Source organism: Bos indicus x Bos taurus, chromosome 7, assembly GCF_003369695.1.
Source record: "Bos indicus x Bos taurus breed Angus x Brahman F1 hybrid chromosome 7, Bos_hybrid_MaternalHap_v2.0, whole genome shotgun sequence".
NCBI classification, from domain to species: Eukaryota; Metazoa; Chordata; class Mammalia; order Artiodactyla; family Bovidae; genus Bos; species Bos indicus x Bos taurus.
Genome location: NC_040082.1, coordinates 63,178,349 through 63,197,464, shown reverse-complemented (window position 1 = coordinate 63,197,464; position 19,116 = coordinate 63,178,349). Strand labels below are relative to the sequence as shown.

Genomic DNA, 19,116 nt, shown 5'->3' with positions numbered 1-19,116 from the left:
TGATACATTTATTACAATCTGTGAACCTACATTGATACATCATTATCACCCCAGATGTATAATTTACATTAGGATTCATTCCTGGTATAATACATTCCTTGAGTTGTAACAAATGAATGATGACATGTAGCCATCATTTATAGTATCATATAGAATAATTTCACTTCTTTAAAAGTCCTCTGTGCTCTGCCTGTTCGTTCTCCCTCTTTCCTAACCCCTGGCAACCACTAATCTTTTTATTGTCTCTATAGTTTTGCCTTTTCCAGAATGTCTTGTAATTGGAATTTTATAGTATGTAGCCTTTTCAGATTAGCTTCTTCACTTAGTAATATGCACCTAAGTCCCTCCCCTCCATGTGTTTTCATGGCTTGATAGTGCATTTCTTTTTCATGCTGAATAATATTTGGTTGTCTGGTATACTACAGTTTATTTATCCATTCACACATTGAAGGATATCTTGGTTGCTTCCAAGTTGTGGCCATTATGAATAAAGCCTCTGTAAACATCTCTCTACAGTTTTTGTGTGGACCTAAGTTTTTGACTCCTCCAGGCAAACAGTGAGGAACACATTTGCTGGATTGTATGGTAAGAGTTTGTTGCTTTGTAGGAAGTCAACAAATTGTCTTCCAAAGTGGCTGTACCATGTTACATTCTCACCAGCAGTGAATGAGTTTCTATTGCTCCACATCTTCACCAGCATTTGGGATTGTCAGTGTTTTGGATTTGGCAATTCTAATGGTTTTGGTAATTCTAATGCAGTAGTATCTCCTTGCTATTTTGATTTGCATTTCCCTGGTGACATACAATGTGGAGCATCTTTTTATATGCTTATTTGCTTTTGTGTATATCTTCTTCAGTGAGGTGTCTGTTCATATCTTTGACCAGTTTTTCTCATTGGCTTATTCATTTTCTTATTGAGTTTTAAGAGTTCTTTGTATTTGTGTAACAGTCCTTTACTAGATGTGGCTTTTGCAAATATATTCTCCCATTCTGTGGCTTGTCTTCTCATTCTCTTGACAGTGTCTTAAAGAGTAGAAGTTTTTAATTTTTAATGAAATCTAGCTTGTCAATTATTTCTTCAGTGATCATACCTTGGTATTGTATCTAAAAAGTCATTACCATATTCAAGGTCATCTATATTTTCTCCTCTGTTTTTTTGAGATGATTTTCATAGAGTGTCTACTATAGTTTTATAGCCAGTTTTTAAGTTGGGTGGTGTTAATCTTCTTGGTTTGGTTTTCAGTATTGTGTTGGCTGTTCTGGGTCTTTTGCCTTTCCATGTAAACTTCAGAATCAGTTTACAAGATGATTTGCTGAAGTTTTTATTGGGATTTCATTCACTCTTAAGTCATGGTGGGAAGAACTGAGGCTTCCTGCACATGATCATAGAGTGTATTTCTACTTATTTAGTTCCTTCTTTGAATTCTTTATTTAGAATTTCATAGTTTCAACATATATTTCTTACCTGTTTTGTTTGTTTGCTTTTTACCTAAATATTTCATTGTTTGAGTGCTGCTATGAATGATAATGAATTTTATTTCAAATTCTACTTGCTCATTGCTGGTATAGGAAAGTGATTGACTTTTGTATATTAACCTTATATCCTATAACTTTCCTATAATTGCTTATCAGTTTTAGGAGGTTTTCTGTCATTTCAGTTTTTTTGCATAGATAATCTTGTCATTTGTGAACAAAGACAGTTTTATGTCTTCCTTCTCAATCCATATAACTTTTCTTTTATTTTCTCTTACTGCATTAGCTGGGATTTCCAATATGCTGTTGAAAGGGAGTGGTGAGCACATCCTTGCTTTGTTACTGATCTTAGCAGAAAAACTTCTAGTTTTTCACCCTTAAGCATGACATTAGCTGGAAGTTTTTTGTAAATGTTCTTTATATCAAGTTGAAGTTACCCTCTATTCTTAGTTTGCTAATAGTCTTAATTTTTTAGTCCAAATTTTTGTTTAAAATAATTTTACAGATGCTGGTATAGTTGTCTTTCAGTTTGTTGAAACAGAGCTTTTGTCATCTCAAATTTAAACCTGGATTTGATTCTACTAGAAAAGAAACTTAAAATGTAATGTTGCCCATCCTTGTAAATGCATAATTTATAAAAAACTTTTATGATCAAAGGATTTCTGGGGAATTCCCTGGCAGTCCGGTGGTTAAGATTTCACCTTCCAATGCAGGGAGTGTAGGTTTGATCCCTGGTCAGGGAGCAAAGACCCCATATGCCTCCTGGCCAAAAAACAAAGCATAAAAGCAACAGAAGCAACAAATTCAATAAAAATTTCATTGTAACAAATGCAATAAAGACTTTTAAAATGGTCCATATCAAAAAAATCTTAAAAAAAGAAAAAAAGCACTTCTGATTTTTTTTTTTTTTGATACAGACTGAAAGCCAGAAAGGCAATGAGACGTCAGTGAAATATCTGAAAATTTTCTTTTTCATATAGTGCTTGAGTTGTGTTAAAGGAAACCCCAATATAGTTTTGAGTTTCTGATAATCATTAAACATTGTTTTTGTGTCTGGTTTGTTCACAGATGTTCAGCCTGTCGCCTATGAAGAGCCCAAACATTGGTGTTCAATTGTCTATTATGAATTAAACAATCGTGTTGGGGAAGCTTTTCATGCATCTTCTACTAGTGTGTTAGTAGATGGATTCACAGACCCTTCGAATAACAAAAGTAGATTCTGCTTGGGATTGTTGTCAAATGTTAATCGTAATTCAACAATTGAAAACACTAGGCGACATATTGGAAAAGGTAATGTTGTCATTTTCCTACATTCAGTTGAATTCAGTTGTGTGTTGTGCTTGCTATGCACCCTGCATTATGTAAGGGCATACAAAGAAACTTAAGGCATGGTCCTGCCCTCAGGTTGCAATACAGAAGAAGGTGTTAAGTAGAGATGTACTCAGACTTCTTTTCTTTATCCTGCCTATTTTTTCTTCATAGTACTTCAGATCTGAAATCATACTATTCTGTATTTTTTCATTTTCAGTCTTCTTGACTGAAATACAAGCTATACAGAAATTTGCATTGTTCATAACAGTATCTTTAGCAATTAGAACAATGCCTGGCTCATAGTACCTACACAGGAAATATTTGTAAAATATATGAATGCTAGTGAAGAATTAAAATTTTTAAATTATGATCTTTGTGGAATATTTTGGGTTGAGATGACTTGTAAGAATTTTCATTATGATGGAGGAGCAGGATTACTGGTAGAACAGTTTGAATAACTTAAGTCTTCAGTGGCTTCACTACCACTCTTCCTACCTTTAAATTCAGGTAACAGTGTTCTATTTATAATTCATCCTCCAAGACAGTTGCTACAACAAACAAGGAACTTTTCACATTGCAGTGAAATTGTCTCATGCGTTAAGTGGTCAGAGAGGAAACCTATCCCATGTCGGGCTGTTTGCCTATCTTTGAAGTTTTGTTTTTATTACTTTTTGCTGCTTTGACTTGAGAAGATCTTAGGAACAAAAGGTAAATAACTTTAATTGTAATATGATTTCTTATAGAAGAGACTCAGAAAAAATACTGTGTCCAAAAATAAATTGGAAAGAAAGTTTCCATTCTTTTTTGACTGAACTGTTAACTTGCTATAATTTTTTAGGTAAAAATGCCCCACTTCTATTCATTGATTTTTCATTCTACAGTAGGATAATTTAAGAGAAATCTGCTTGGTGAATTCTTAAATACTAGACTCATTTTACCCTTTTTTTCCTAGTATATAGTTCTAGGATCCTTTCTTCCAGGGGAAGTATTTGCTCAGAAACAGAACATACTTTTTAATGTCATAGCCTGATACCACTCTGTGAATCACACATATGTACTACGATGGTCTTTTTAGTACTACGTGCAGTAGTGAAAAGTTGGGAACAACTTGAGCTTTAGCTATATAGTTTGAACTTTTAAATAGTGAACATTCATATATTATTTCGGAGAAGGCAATAGCAACCCACTCCGGTACTGTTGCCTGGAAAATCCCATGAATGGAGGAGCCTGGTAGGCTGCAGTCCATGGGGTCGCGAAGAGTCGGACACTTCACTTTCACTTTTTACTTTCATGCATTGGAGAAGGAAATGGCAACCCACTCCAGTGTTCTTGCTTGGAGAATCCCAGGGACGGGGGAGCCTGGTGGGCTGCCGTCTATGGGGTTGCACAGAGTCAGACACAACTGAAGCGACTTAGCAGCAGACGCAGCATATATTATTTATATATTTTTTAAAAATACCAAAAACATTTTTTAAAGGAAAAAGAATAGCAAGAAGAGATAAGAAAGCCTTCCTCAGTGATCACTGCAAAGAAATAGAGGAAAACAACAGAATGGGAAAGACTAGAGATCTCTTCAAGAAAATTAGAGATACCAAGGGAACATTTCAGGCAAAGATGGGCTCGATAAAGGACAGAAATGGTATGGACCTAACAGAAGCAGAAGATATTAAGAAGAGGTGTCAAGAATACACAGAATATGGAGAAGGAAATGGCAACCCACTCCAATGTTCTTTCCTGGAGAATCCCAGGGACGGGGGAGACTGGTAGGCTGCCGTCTCTGGGGTCACACAGAGTCGGACATGACTGAAGTGACGCAGCAGCAGCAGCGATAGGAAAGTAAGTGATATGAAACAGCTTTTCTATCCTGTGTGTTGACCTGGCTGTAGGTGTGTTGTATTATTTGAGCAAAGATAAATCTTAGGAATCCTTACCTCAGGCTTTTTAAAACACAGGGTACCACTTAGCCACCAGGAAGCCCATTAAAAGACAGGGAGGTCCAGTAATCAGTCTTTAAGGAAATTGGTAATGATGTCACCTAAACTTGAAACATTAAAAAAAAAAAGTGTTCTCAACTATGTAAAATCTTTCTCCTCCTACCTTCTCAAATGTAATCCTAGGAATTTTGCCTGTCAACAAAGCATTTCTGGGCCAGAAATACTTCTCTCTTTATAGCAAGGCTTCACATTATATTGAGTGCCACAGGTTCCATCATTTTTAAAGGACACAGACATAAATGATAAATAATGGATATAAAAATATTACAATCTACCACCTCAAAAAATATTGTTTATGGAGCTTGGAGATTCAAGTATTGATTGCAGTTTTATTTTGAAAACAATGCTACAACTTATGTGGTTTTTCTTCCTCATGTTTATATTAAAAGAAAAGCTAATAAACTATTTTAATTAAAAAAAAGAATACACAGAAGAACTGTACAAAAAAGATCTTCACAACCAAGATAATCACAGTGGTGTGATCACTGACCTAGAGCCAGACATCTGGAATGTGAAGTCAAGTGGGCCTTAGAAAGCATCACTACAAACAAAGCTAGTGGAGGTGATGGAATTCCAGTTGAGCTCTTTCAAATCCTGAAAGATGATGCTGTGAAAGTGCTGCACTCAATATGCCAGCACATTTGGAAAACTCAGCAGTGGCCACAGGATTGGAAAAGGTCAGTTTTCATTCCAATCCCCAAGAAAGGCAATTCCAAAGAATGCTCAAACTACCACACAATTGCACTCATCTCACACACTAGTAAAGTAATGCTCAAAATTCTCCAAGCCAGGCTTCAGCAGTACATGAACTGTGAACTCCCTAATGTTCAAGCTGGTTTTAGAAAAGGCAGAAGAAGCAGAGATCAAATTGGCAACATCAGCTGGATCATCGAAAAAACAAGAGAGTTCCAGAAAAAACATCTATTTCTGCTTTATTGACTATGCCAAAGCCTTTGACTGTGGATCACAATAAACTGTGAAAAATTCTGAAAGAAATGGGAATACCAGACCCCCTGACCTGCCTTTTGAGAAACCTATGTGCAGGTCAGGAAGCAACAGTTAGAACTGGACATGGACCAACAGACTGGTTCCAAATAGGAAAAGGAGTTCGTCAAGGCTGTATACTGTCACCCTGCTTATTTAACTTATATGCAGAGTACATCATGAGAAATGCTGGGCTGGAAGAAGCACAAACTGGAATCAAGATTGCCGGGAGAAATATCAATAAGCTCAGATATGCAGATGACACCACCCTTATGGCAGAAAGTGAAGAGGAACTAAAAAGCCTCTTGATGAAAGCAAAAGAGGAGAGTGAAAAAGTTGGCTTAAAGCTCAACATTCAGAAAACAAAGATCATGGCATCTGATCCCATCACTTCATGGGAAATAGATGGGGAAACGGTGGAAACAGTGTCAGACTTTATTTTTGGGGGCTCCAAAATCACTGCAGATGGTGACTGCAGCCATGAAATTAAAAGACGCTTACTCCTTGGAAGGAAAGTTATGACCAACCTAGATAGCATATTCAAAAGCAGAGACATTACTTTGCCAACAAAGGTCCGTTTAGTCAAGGCTATGGTTTTTCCAGTGGTCATGTATGGATGTGAGAGTTGGACTGTGAAGAAAGCTGAGCGCCGAAGAATTGATGCTTTTGAACTGTGATGTTGGAGAAGACTCTTGAGAGTCCCTTGGACTGCAAGGAGATCCAACCAGTCCATTCTAAAGGAGATCAGCCCTGGGATTTCTTTGGAAGGAATGATGCTAAAGCTGAAACTCCAGTACTTTGGCCACTTCATTCAAAGAGTTGACTCATTGGAAAAGACTCTGATGCTGGGAGGGATTGGGGACAGAGGATGAGATGGCTGGATGGCATCACCGACTCAATGGACGTGAGTTTGAGTGAACTCCGGGAAATGGTGATGGACAGGGAGGCCTGGCATGCTGCGATTCATGGGGTCGCAAAGAGTCGGACACGACTGAGCGACTGAACTGAACTGAACTGAAAATAAATCTGCCATTTAAAGACTCTTCCTATGACCTGAAATTAACATTATATGACTTAGCTTGCTTTCTTTTTTTTTCCCAATGATGCAAACCCTTCCGTTAGCAAAAAGAGTGCAGAACTCTTTTGCCAACCAGCTATTCATGATAGTTGATAGCACTAAACATTTCTTTGAAAGGACTCATCATAAGGTGCCTTCTTGGGGAATTTTTTTGGCCATTATTTCTCTCATAGAGATCATAAAACGTTGGAAAAGGGGGAAAAAAAGCAACTCTGAGAACTGATAATCTAATATGCTGCCAACTTGAGGCTTAAGTCTTAGTTATTTGAGGATCATTTTAGATTTAGGTAGTCATTCAGTTCAGTTAAGTTGCTCAGTCGTGTCCGACTATTTGCGACCCCATGGACTGCAGCAAGCCAGGCTTCCCTGTCTATCACAAACTCCTAGAGCCTGCTCAAACTCATGTCCATTGAGTTGGTGATGCTATCCAACCATCTCATACCCTGTCATCTTCTCCTCCTCCCTTCAGTCTTTCCCAACATCAGGGTCTTTTCCAATGAGTCAGATCTTCACATCAGGTGGCCAAAGTTATTGGAATTTCAGCTTCAGCATCAGTCCTTCTCATGAATATTCAGGCAGACATTAGCCTCGACTGTCTTCAGCAACATAAGGCCATCTAGTGGTAGTTTCTATTTGAAGACTTGCTCTATAGTAGTTATTTTGTCTTACCTCATGCAACCTCTTCAATTTTATTATACTGCTTTGTGAAGGTGGCTTTTGTAATTCTTGTCTTTTTAAGGTGTTCATCTGTACTATGTTGGTGGAGAGGTATATGCAGAGTGCCTCAGTGACAGCAGCATATTTGTTCAGAGTAGGAACTGCAACTTTCATCATGGCTTTCATCCTACCACTGTCTGTAAGATTCCCAGCAGCTGCAGCCTCAAAATTTTTAACAATCAGGAATTTGCTCAGCTTCTGGCTCAGTCTGTCAACCATGGATTTGAGGCAGTATATGAGCTCACCAAAATGTGTACCATTCGAATGAGTTTTGTCAAGGTGAGTGGGTTGAGACCTGTAGCTTAATTTGAGTCACTGTAACATATAACATGTGTATTATATGTCTGTAGGTTATAATTTTTAAAAGTCTGTGTTAAATGAAAGGTAGTAATTACTTCTGACCTGATTTAACAGGTTTCTAAAGAAAATTCTTAACTTCATAACTTAAACCACATGATTGGTCTGTGATTTTATTTTATAATTTAGACATTATAATAAAATGCTTGATATTGGTATTGAGTAGGGGCTGAGTTTATAAAGAATTTCAGTTAAATTTTAGCTAAATTGCCAAGAAGCATTTAATATTAAAACTGCTTTTTAAGTTCCTTTAGTTTTAGCAATTTCAATTATTACTAGATCCCTTAGATTGACTTAAAGAATTAATCACCATAATAAAATTATTTTTCCTTGATTTAAGCTCTGTTATTAAGGATTTGCAAAATTGAAAGAACTTTTCGAATTTATCATTTGCTCTTGGCCTGATTTTATTGGCATTGTAAATGATGATTCATGAGCAAAATTTAGAAAGAATTTTAGTGATCTCTTTTAGCAACCTGTGCTGCATCCACTTGTTCCTTAAGGATTTAGCCAAAGAAGAGTAATTGTCAAATGCTCTGTGTAGGATTTTTTCTTTCTGGCCCACAGTCCCACAGCCCAGTGTTTCCTTGCTGCTTGTTACAGGCCTTTTTGTGCAGCAGTTTATCAGTAGCCCTGAAGGCATTTCCCTTCCCTGTTATAGAAACATGGCTCTCATGTTTAATCTAGTTACCCACTCCGCCCTCATCACACCCCACTTGGTTTTCCTAGGCAAGGACTACTGTAAGCAGTAAAGCAAAGAACTTGATACATCCAGCAAATAAAAGTGAAAAATTCTGTTTTATTCTTTGGAGTTTTTGGCTAAAGTGGTGCTGCTCAGTTCATCCCAGTAGTTTCCCATCTTAAAGGATAATGATATATCATTTCCACTTTAACTACATTTGCATGCATTGCTCAGTTTTACAGTGCCTTATCTGATGTTTAAAAAAAAAACAAAAAACCTAAAAATTAAAAATTTTTTGTTAACAAAATCTGATGTGAACTAACATGAGGCTATATATGGGTTTTATTTATCCATTAAAGAGAGACTATATAGCTCATTGCAGAATTATTGATGTTTTAATTATGAGGTATTGCACCATTACTAACTTTCTAAAAATTAAAAAAAAAAAGAAAAAAGAATTCTGGAATGTATCTTGCCTCAAGAATTTCTATTAAGGGATTATATGTTGTTATGATGTAGCTATTGTTTTGCTTTAATTCCATAGTGAATGCTAAGGTTGGTTTTGAGAGTTTTTCTTTTAGGTTACATTCTGTGTATCTCTAACGTTAAAAGTTTATTTTTTTGTTCAGAGAAGGCAATGGCACCCCACTGCAGCACACTCTCGCCTGGGAAATCCCATGGACGGAGAAGCCTGGTGGGCTGCAGTCCATGGGGTCGCTAAGAGTCGGACACGTGTGGAAATTGGTTTAGACTGGTTAATGATTTAAAAAATGGCTTGTTGTTTTATCTGTTCATTTTCATAGGGCTGGGGAGCAGAGTATCACCGGCAAGATGTTACCAGCACCCCGTGTTGGATTGAGATTCATCTTCATGGGCCTCTTCAGTGGCTAGATAAAGTCCTCACTCAGATGGGCTCCCCGCTAAACCCCATTTCTTCTGTTTCATAGTGCAGAAGTGTCCTTTCTCAGTTACATTATTAGTGGACTTGTTTTAATTTTAGGGAAACTTCCAGTACAGATACTGTGAGCTTACATGGAAAACAGATTTTACAGCCTGTTTTTTTTCTACGTAATTGTGACCAATACATTTGTTTTTGTGATGAATCAACATTTGTTTGTATTCATGTTCATGTGATTAACTCTCAAAAGTGTTGTGAAAGATGCAGAGCAAGTCTTGTGCCCTGGTTCAAAAGTTTGGCATTGATCTTAAACTGGAACATACTTTTGCCTTATTGTCCCAACAGTTTTTTTATTTGTGAAATTTTTTTTGGAAAAGTAATGCATCACATGGTAAAGAATTTTAGCAGTATAAGAGGGTGTTCATTGAAAGTCTTCCGTTCTAGTCTTGATTCTGCAGAACTGTGCTTTTACCAGTTTCTTAGTCCCACCAACTTTAAAAAAGTATATATCATTGTTTTATAAAAGCATATGGTAGGGACTTAAAAGAAACTATAAAAAAAATCTTTTATTTGATGGAACACTATGCACTGCTCTAACAAGTAGTGTTCAATAAAAGCCAAGTGATAATTTTCTAAGTGACATCATAAAATTTACATTTAATACAGCTAAATGTCGTCAGTGTGTTGTGACTCCACTCAGTATATCTTTTGTAAAACTTCTCCTTTTATAAAAAAAGTTTCTGCGAACAGCAGATCTCCATTATATGTCTTTTACTCACATCTGTCACGAGTACTACTTAATGGCTAGTGACAGTGCGTGCATGGCCGTGCTCAGCTATGTTTGCTGCTTTTGGCCAATATTGCAAGAACTCTAATTTTGACATGCATTAATCTTTTATTTTGCACTTTGATGGGTGACAGTTTTTAGTGTAACCTTCGTGAAACACACTCTAGTGACTTGGACTTAAGTGCTCATCCTTGCTTCCTTGGTACCCCTTTTGTATTAAACACTGCAATTTATAGATTACAGTTATAGAAAGTTATACTTTTTCTAGCTTTTGTTGTATTTTCAGCCTAGATTATTAGACTGTTATCCTGTAGCTCCAATTTAAGGTTTCTTTTTAATTCCTTGCAGTTTTACGGATGATATTAATGTTGGAAAATCTACTTAATCCCATTGCTGTTAACTTACATCAGTCTCCCATGCAGGGACCTGTGTCTTATAGCCATAGGAGCCTCTTCAGCCTGGCCCCAATGATGAGGCCACCTATCTGATGTATGAATCAGCAGTGGTTGTTGAGCTAGCTGGTTTGAAAACATTCACATATCAAAGAATACAGACTGTTCTCTCAGTTACCATGCATGCTCTTCCATTTTTTTAAGCACCTATGTGGATGCTAGTCTCAACAATCCTTAGGAAAGACACAAAAACTCTAAAATATTCTTTTAATCAGTCATATGTAAGGGCTTTGAGTGAAGGACGCATAACCTCTTTTCCTAAGAAACAGTACAGTGGACACTTAGTTATGGCATGAAGAACAAAGATGTTACTTTGGAGGGGGGAAATCACCTAATTTACCTATTAGAAGAAGCTTATTTTTCAGTGTCTTTTGAAAATATGTGGAGCCATGTCAATCTTCTTTTTAAAATGTTAGTTTTGTTAGACTTTCTTCTTTGCCCTTTCTGCTTTTATGTGGGGAAAAAATGCATTTTTGAGGAAAGGAGAATGCAGTTTTTTGTTTTCTGTAACATTATTTACTGCTTTTATAAAGTGCAGCCAATGGATGGCTTTAGTTTTCTCAGATGCAGTGCCATTCATGTTTCAGCTCTCAGTCCTTTGCTAAGTGAAAATCTCTGATAGTAACCTGAGCCTTAAACATCAGTTTTATACGACATGCATTCTCAGTCTTCCGGAATTGTGTCAGCCACACAAAAGAGGATTATTTGCTTAGTGATAGAACTTAGCTATTTACATCATTGTACACTTAGCCGGTTCATGGCACAATCTTTGAAACACATTTGTAGAAAAATCACCTAGGGTGACTGGCATATGCATGTAATCAATAATCAACATCAGTGGGCCTGAACTGATGGAAACTATTGTTTTTATTGATGCTTTCAACTGAGTTAATTAAAAATTGTTTTTATTCATGTAGCAACCTTTAGAGTTAGCAAGATTTTATGTGATTGGCTTTTTCTGTGTTTTCTCTAAAGAGTTGTGTTTCATGAATGACAGTACTGAAGCTATTAACTGGTAAGAGTTTCATGGAAAAGTATAAGCCTATTGTATTTCCTAAAAGCTGTTAACTCCACACCCCTGGGTTTTACATGAAAACTTCATTCAATCCAGCAGATCCTGTAATTCTTGACGATGCTCAGTACAGGACTGGATGGGAAATAAAAATTAGCCAGTAAGATTAAAAAAACTAAAATTTTACCAATGAGAAAAGTACCTCTGAAAGAAACCATTTCATAAAATTACAGTTCTAAGTTTTTATTTAATCTCCAGAATGGTTTATAGTCAAATTTATGAAAGCATCATCACACCCAAAATGATCTTGTTTTATAGCATTACAGCATATAAATATACGCCAACTGAAAAGACAGAGCCTGGGAATAATAAAACTACATCCAGTTTGGTAAATGAGAAAAAGAAGAATAGAATCAAAATTAATCTCAGTTATGTATTAAAGTAAGATTTCCCTGGTGGCTCAGACGGTAAATCGTCTATCTACAATGCGGGAGACCCGGTTCGATCCCTGGGTTGGGGAGATCCCCTGGAGAAGGAAATGGCAATCCACTCCAGTACTATTGCCTGGAAAATCCCATGGACACAGGAGCCTGGTAGGTAGATACAAAGAGTCGGACACAACTGAGCGAAGGCAATCAATCAATCAGTCAATGTATTAAAGCAACAAAAATATACTGACTGGAAAAAAAAAAAAAACAACAGCAGAATTTAAGAGGTGCATCTCACTATTGTATCTCTACATAATTACCTGGCTTAAGTTACGGAGTATAAACTAGTAGGCATGTTATTGATCTACTGAAGTGAACTTTTTTCCTTTAGAGAAAATTTAAAGAAAACATCGATCTAAATGTCAAATATATACAACAGAATATAAATCATTTTTCCATTCTCTTGTTATATAAGTAAACTATGAGAATAGAATTGGCTGGGTTTCTGAGGTGAAATCCACAATAAGATTACTAGGTAGTTCAGTAAGTTATACCTAACAGTATGAAAAGAGGGTATAGCTATTTTATACTTTTCATAACATTTGAGAGTAAGACATTCTTTTAGGATGGAAAATGATCAGTAAGTATTTAGATCTGAAGTCTGTTGTCAAGATAAGGACTGGGGCTCACATTATGTAACCTTCAGTATTATCTTAGAGTACCCGGAAGAAACAGTTCCCCTGTCATAGTGTTCTTTTAAAGGAGAAAGTTTATGCAAAAATGAAATCATGCCAGTAACAGAGAAACTGTAAATTCAAGTTTGATAGTACCTGTTTAAGTGTTGTACTTCCATTGCAGAGAGCATCTAATATCCCAGTTTAGATCTGTTTCTTTATACTTTTTCTAGTTGCTTGCTTAACGTTACGTTAGGTCATTATAACTCTCCCACTAAAAATATATTAATATCTTTTATATTTTCTGAAGAACGATACATCTTTTATAATTATTAAATTTGTCTTCTAATGATGATTAAAATTTTGGACCTACTAACTTTGAAGAGGCTCAGAGCTTTTCCTTATCTTATTATAATAGATTCTTACTTAAGTCTCTCTGGTAGGAATTATGAATGTGTCCTCATTATACCCATCAACTAGATAAGCAAGAATCTTTTAACATAGTAGATAGCCTGGTGGTTTTAGAAGTCTTTGGTGATTTTTATTGGCGGGAGTTTTCCTAAGTATTGGTTTAGGGACATCTCCTCAGATACTAGCACAGCATTTCTTGGGTGGTAATCACGGGTTTGAGGCCTATCTCCCTCAGAGAATAGCGTTTTCCTCACTAACACAGGTGGGACTCTGAGGAGGTTTTCTTCTCATAGAAGATGCATGTGTGGAGAGAATCTGAGGCATGCATTCTGCGTAAATGGTTCTATCTGCTAAACAGAAAGGTGGACCGTTCTTTGCAATTCACTGGATTACAGTTTAGCATGTCCTAATTACAAGAGGTAAGAGTATTTGTCAAGCCTTTGTTATATTGGCTTTTTCATAATAGAAACTTCTCTTTTAAAATGAATTATTATAATTGAAGTGTTACTTTAAAATTGGATGATTTACAGAAACAAATGAGAATTTTTTCAATTTTTCAAATTGAAAAAAAATAAATTTCAAAAATTTATCAATCTTTTTTTTTTAAATAAGAGCTTATCTGTAATATTTGCTGGTAGCAATTGCTGTAAAACAAGTGATGAGTTGTTTTGTTGAAAAGATCCAGTCTCAGAACGGGATTCTTCTGTTATTTATGACAGAGTGAGAAAGGTTTGTTTAGTTCTCATCCAAATAATTCAGTTCTTAAAATTCTTAAAATTTGAAATTGTTGTAAACCATAGTCCTTTAAGGATTTATTTGAGGATACTGTTTTTTAAAAGTTTGAATTTTTGTGTAGAGGTAGATTTTTTTTTTTTTACCCTATCGATAGATAGTACCTTCTTACTACTAGCTGGTGTTAGCTATAACAGAACTCCAGTGAGGCCAAGCAATCCCAAATAAAGAAGAAATCTTTTATTAGAGTCAGAAATCTTTTATAATAGTCTAATACCATTGGAGATGATGTTGCTTTGATTTATTCATAAAGTATTTTAACTGTAGGGACTCTTGAAGATAATAGTTGGGCGAGTGCTTTGCTTTTCAACGTGGTTGGTTAAAGTTGCATTTTGAAAATCGCTTGCATTAAAATTGAGTAGAATTGTAATCATGAAAACTGGGTATATATGTGTAATCCTACCAGTGTTCTCTTAAAAAGATGCTTCATATGAGGATGATAAAGACCAAACCAATGGCTGCACTATAGGTCTGCTTCTTACTTGTACTTGTTCTCCTTCTGTTTATGTTGTAGAAAATGAAATTCTAGCAACATGCTTCAATTCTGTTATCATTTTGATACTTATAAATATGTATTAGGTTTTACTATATTGTGCTTTTCAAAGCCATAACTCTTTTAAGAACTTTGTTTTTGCATATTGTTTGCTAATACTTTATTTTAATAAATCTCAAAATCTGCTTAATGTGTTTTTTTGTTTGTTTGGGGGGCTCTTCTCTTTTGATTGAACATGTTTCGTTGAGTAGAGTCTTAAAAACAAGGAGATTATCAGTTTCTGTGACCAGCTGTGTTATCTGTGTTTGTGCACTAGTGGTAGAAAATGAATATACAAACCTTTCCAGCCAGCTTGAGGTTTGCTCAGAGTAATCAGTATGTTTTATTCTGTTTATAAGAGAGTTGATGTGTTTTTCTTTGTTAGTTTAGTTTTGTTTTGTTTTGAAAAGGGATTTGAATCTAGAGTCTGGAGTTTTTTAGTTTAACCACTAATTTCCCTTCTCTAGCCCTATCTAAAATTAAAGGTCTTGACCAGATGATTGAGAGAGAGAATAGCTTTTAGCTTTGGAGTCCGCCTGCCTGCATTTGAGCCCTGGGCCTCAGAGCTTTTTTAACTCTGCGCTTAGGCAAGTTGCTTAACCACTCTGTGCCTCAGTTTCCTGATCTGTAAAGTAAATGTCTATTTGTAGGAAGATTAAGTAAAATAATACAAGTGCTTAAAACCGTGCCTGCCACACAACTACACTTTTATTGTTATCATCATCATCATCATCGTCTCTTAAATTTCTGCTACTTCTTTGAATCAGAGGAATTATTTCTGGTGCTACTTGACCTTAGTATTAGACAGGCCAAAAGTTCATTTGGTTTTATTCTGTAGATGTCTCTAGTAGTGCCTCTCTTTAACGTCATTCAAAACAGTTTTGTTAGATTGTATTGTGAAAATTGTCATATCAGCATGCATTTTAAAAAACTTACCAAAATTGGTAAGATTTTGTGTGAAGTGAAAGTTGCTCTGTCGTGTCTGACTCTTCGTGACCCCATGGAGTATACACAGTCCATGGAATTCTTCAGGCCAGAATAATACGGGAGTAGGTAGCCTTCCCGGAGAAGGCAATGGCACCCCACTCCAGTACTCTTGCCTGGAAAATCCCATGGACGGAGGAGCCTGGTAGGCTGCAGTCCATGGGGTCGCTAAGAGTCAGACACGACTGAGCGACTTCACTTTGACTTTTCACTTTCATGCATTGGAGAAGGAAATGGCAACCCACTCCAGTGTTCTTGCCTGGAGAATCCCAGGGATGGGGGAGCCTGGTGGGCTGCTGTCTATGGGGTCGCACAGAGACGGACATGACTGAAGCAACTTAGCAGCAGCAGCAGGTAGCCTTTCCCTTCTCCAAGTGATCTTCCCAACCCAGGGATCAAACCCAGGTCTCCCACATTGCAGGCGGATTCTTTACCAGCTGAGCTACCAGGGATGCTGAAGTTTTTGTGTAGTTATTTTAATATTGAAAATGGAGGGGGAAAAAGCAATGTTTTCGGTGAATTATGCTTTCTTGTTTCAAGAAAGGTAACTTGAAAATGCAACTGAAACGCAAAAAAAAAAAAAAAAAAAGATTTGTGCAGTGTATGGAGAAGGTACTGTGACTGATTGCACTTCTTAAAAGTGGTTTGTGAAATTTCATGCTAGAAATTTCTTGCTGGATGTTGCTCCATAGCCGAGTAGACCAGTTGGAGTTGATAGAGATCAAATTGAGACATTAGTTGAGACCAGGCAGTGTTATACCACCTGGGAAATAGCCAACATACTCAAAATATCCCAGTCAAGCATTGAAAATCATTTGTACCAGCTTGGTTATGTTAATCACTTTGCTGTTTGGGTTCCACATAAATGAAAAAAACCAAAAAAACAAAACCATCTTGACTTTGTTTCTGCATGGCAATTCTCTACTTAAATGTAAGGAAAATGTTTCATTTTTAAAACAATTTGTGATGGGCCATGAAAAGTGGATACTGTACAGTTATGTGAAATGGAAGAGATTGTGGGGCAAGTGAAAGGAACCACCACCAACCACACCAAAGGATGGTCTTCACCTATAGAAGGTGATGTGTATATGTGGGATTGAAAGGGAGTCCTCTACTATGAACTTCTTCCAGAAAACCAAATGATTCATTCCAACAAATACTGTTCCCAATTAGACCAATTGAAAGCAGCACTCCTGAAAAGCATCCAGATTAAGTAAAAAAGAAAACACATACTCTTCCATGAGGATAACACAAGACCACATGTTTCTAGGATGACCAGGCAAAAACTGTACAGCTTGGTCAGCAAGTTCTGATCTATCTGCCATATTCACCAGACGTTGAACCTTCAGATTTCCATTATTTTAGTCTTTACAAAATTTTCTCAATGGAAAAAATTTCCATTTCTTAGAAGACTGTAAAAGGCACCTGGAACAGTTCTTTGCTTAAAAAGATAAAAAGTTTTGGGAAGATGGAATTACAAAGTTGCCTGAAAAATGGCAGAATATAGTGGAACAAAACTGAATATGTCGTTCAATAAAGTTCTTGGTGAAAATGAAAAATATGTCTTTTCTCTTTACTTGAAGAAGTGTTTTGGCCAGCCTGACAGATTCATCCTGATTTCCCACTTTGTGAATTAGCCTTTTCTTTTTCCTTAATTTTCTTCTTTGAAAAGAAATTCAGAATCACAGATTAGTTTTGTCATCCCCACCAAGTGCCTACTTTTTAACCACCTTCTGTGTTGTGTATACAAGAAATAGAAATTCATTCTAATTAGAAAGGGACAGTGAAAATCCATGTGTCCCCACTAGAAAAGCCCAAACTAAATATTTTAATCAAGGGAATAAATATAAAAGCTCTTATTATTCTCTTTAGAGAAAAGGCTTCATCAAAAGAATCCATATCTGCAAATCAATTTCTTCTTTTTTAAAATTTTAAGTGTAAGGCATTAGTAAGGTATTTATTAGCAACTTCAGTGGCTGTTTTAGAAGCATATTTTGAAAACACTTGTTCTGGCAAAAAATAGAGGTGCTGGCATCTCTCAGATTTAAGATAATTAGTTTTCAAATTGCCATAGCGAAAATAGTTCAGGTGACAGAGGGATCAGTTGTGACATGTACTTCAATTTTCTTTTAGACACTAGACTCAAGGACTAATGCTATTCTATATTACAGCAGTTTTGATGCAATTCATATTTTATAAATATTTATAAGAAGGCGATCAGTGGGCTTTGAGAAAGTAGCTTCCCACCATTTAACATTTTAAATATTACTGTGTTTTTTGTTGTTAAATTTGTAAGCCTATCTTTATTAAACTGACTTGTTAAAAGAAAATTGTGTTCTTTTTATCTAAATCACTTTTTGTGGTTGTGTTTTAAAGGGTATGGGGCTATAGGGAAAATACAAAGAAGAGTTTTTAGCAACTGACTTAATCATCTCCATCTTAAAATTGCATGGGAGTGGACAGAGGATTTAGGTTGGTGGTTAAGATTATTATCCATATTGTTCCAAAGGGATGTGTGTATACTTCCCATGAGAGGTGTTTCCTGAGGCAGTTTTTTTTTTTTTTTTTTTTTTTTTGGGATGGATTTTGAAAGCCTTCTTACACTTTTTCTTAATCTTTTACCCTTTTCCTATCACCTGCTATTTCATTTAAATAATACTTTGAGATAAATGCTGAGGGTTTCAACAGTACAGAAAAGTATGAACTAAAAATCCTAAACCAGTAGTGAACCACTAAACATCTGTTCGTGTATCCTTGCAGCCTATTCAGGTATTCATTCTACATCAATCCTTTCCTTTTCTTTGACAGTTTAGTTGATTGTGGGTGACACTCTAGCTCCTTTTTGGAAAGAGTTCTCAGGGAAACTGATTTGGCTCCGAAGTTTTTCTTGAATTCTGTATCCCCAAGAGAGCATTGTCCTCTGAGCTATCTCTTATTTTGTTGAATGGCAGAGCTTTCTAAAACGTATTACAGCAAGCTTAACTCTCCAGATATTTTAATGAGACTGCTGAAGTGACAGAAAAAGCCAGTTGGGATTAATCTGGGAATGCTTTCAAGAAGGAAAATAAAACTTTGTAAGATAAGGAGAAAGAAAAAAATCTTTTTTCATTCTCCATCGTATTCATCACCATCTAACATCCTACATGTTTTATTTTCTTACCCTATTTATAGACTGTGTCATCTCATGGGAATGTAAGCTACGGCCAGACATGCGTTCCCACTGCCAGGACAGTTTTTGATATAAGCACTCGAATATTTGCTGAATGAATGATAGTACTGAAACCAGATGTCATTTTTTTAATACTAGAATTTAGCTTTAAATTATATAATAAGACAGCACTTAATTGAAGGGACTGGAGCTCAGAACTTTATTAGAGCTCTTTATTACATACCTCATAGGAGAAGAAAGGGGGAAGCTCAACTAAGAACACTCATATGTGTTCTTTGAGCTTTTGGACCTTTGCCCCAAAGTTACCAGGTTCCTGGATTGTTGCTTAGAGAACCTACAAAATTAACAGTCTATTTGGGGCTTTAACATGTTGACATTTAA

The 19,116-nt window shown here is 36.2% G+C and overlaps 1 protein-coding gene across 1 annotated transcript in view; it reads left to right on the top strand.

The window, feature by feature from the left end:
* Positions 1–14,729, top strand: part of SMAD5 (SMAD family member 5) — a 62,287-nt gene extending 47,558 nt beyond the window's left edge. Inside the window, exons 5-7 of the mRNA XM_027546437.1 lie at positions 2,542–2,763; positions 7,580–7,836; positions 9,400–14,729. Of these exons, the coding sequence (XP_027402238.1) occupies positions 2,542–2,763; positions 7,580–7,836; positions 9,400–9,543 (623 nt within the window). The 3' untranslated portion in view covers positions 9,544–14,729. The remainder of the gene's footprint in view (positions 1–2,541; positions 2,764–7,579; positions 7,837–9,399) is intronic.
* The last annotated feature ends 4,387 nt before the right edge of the window (positions 14,730–19,116 follow it).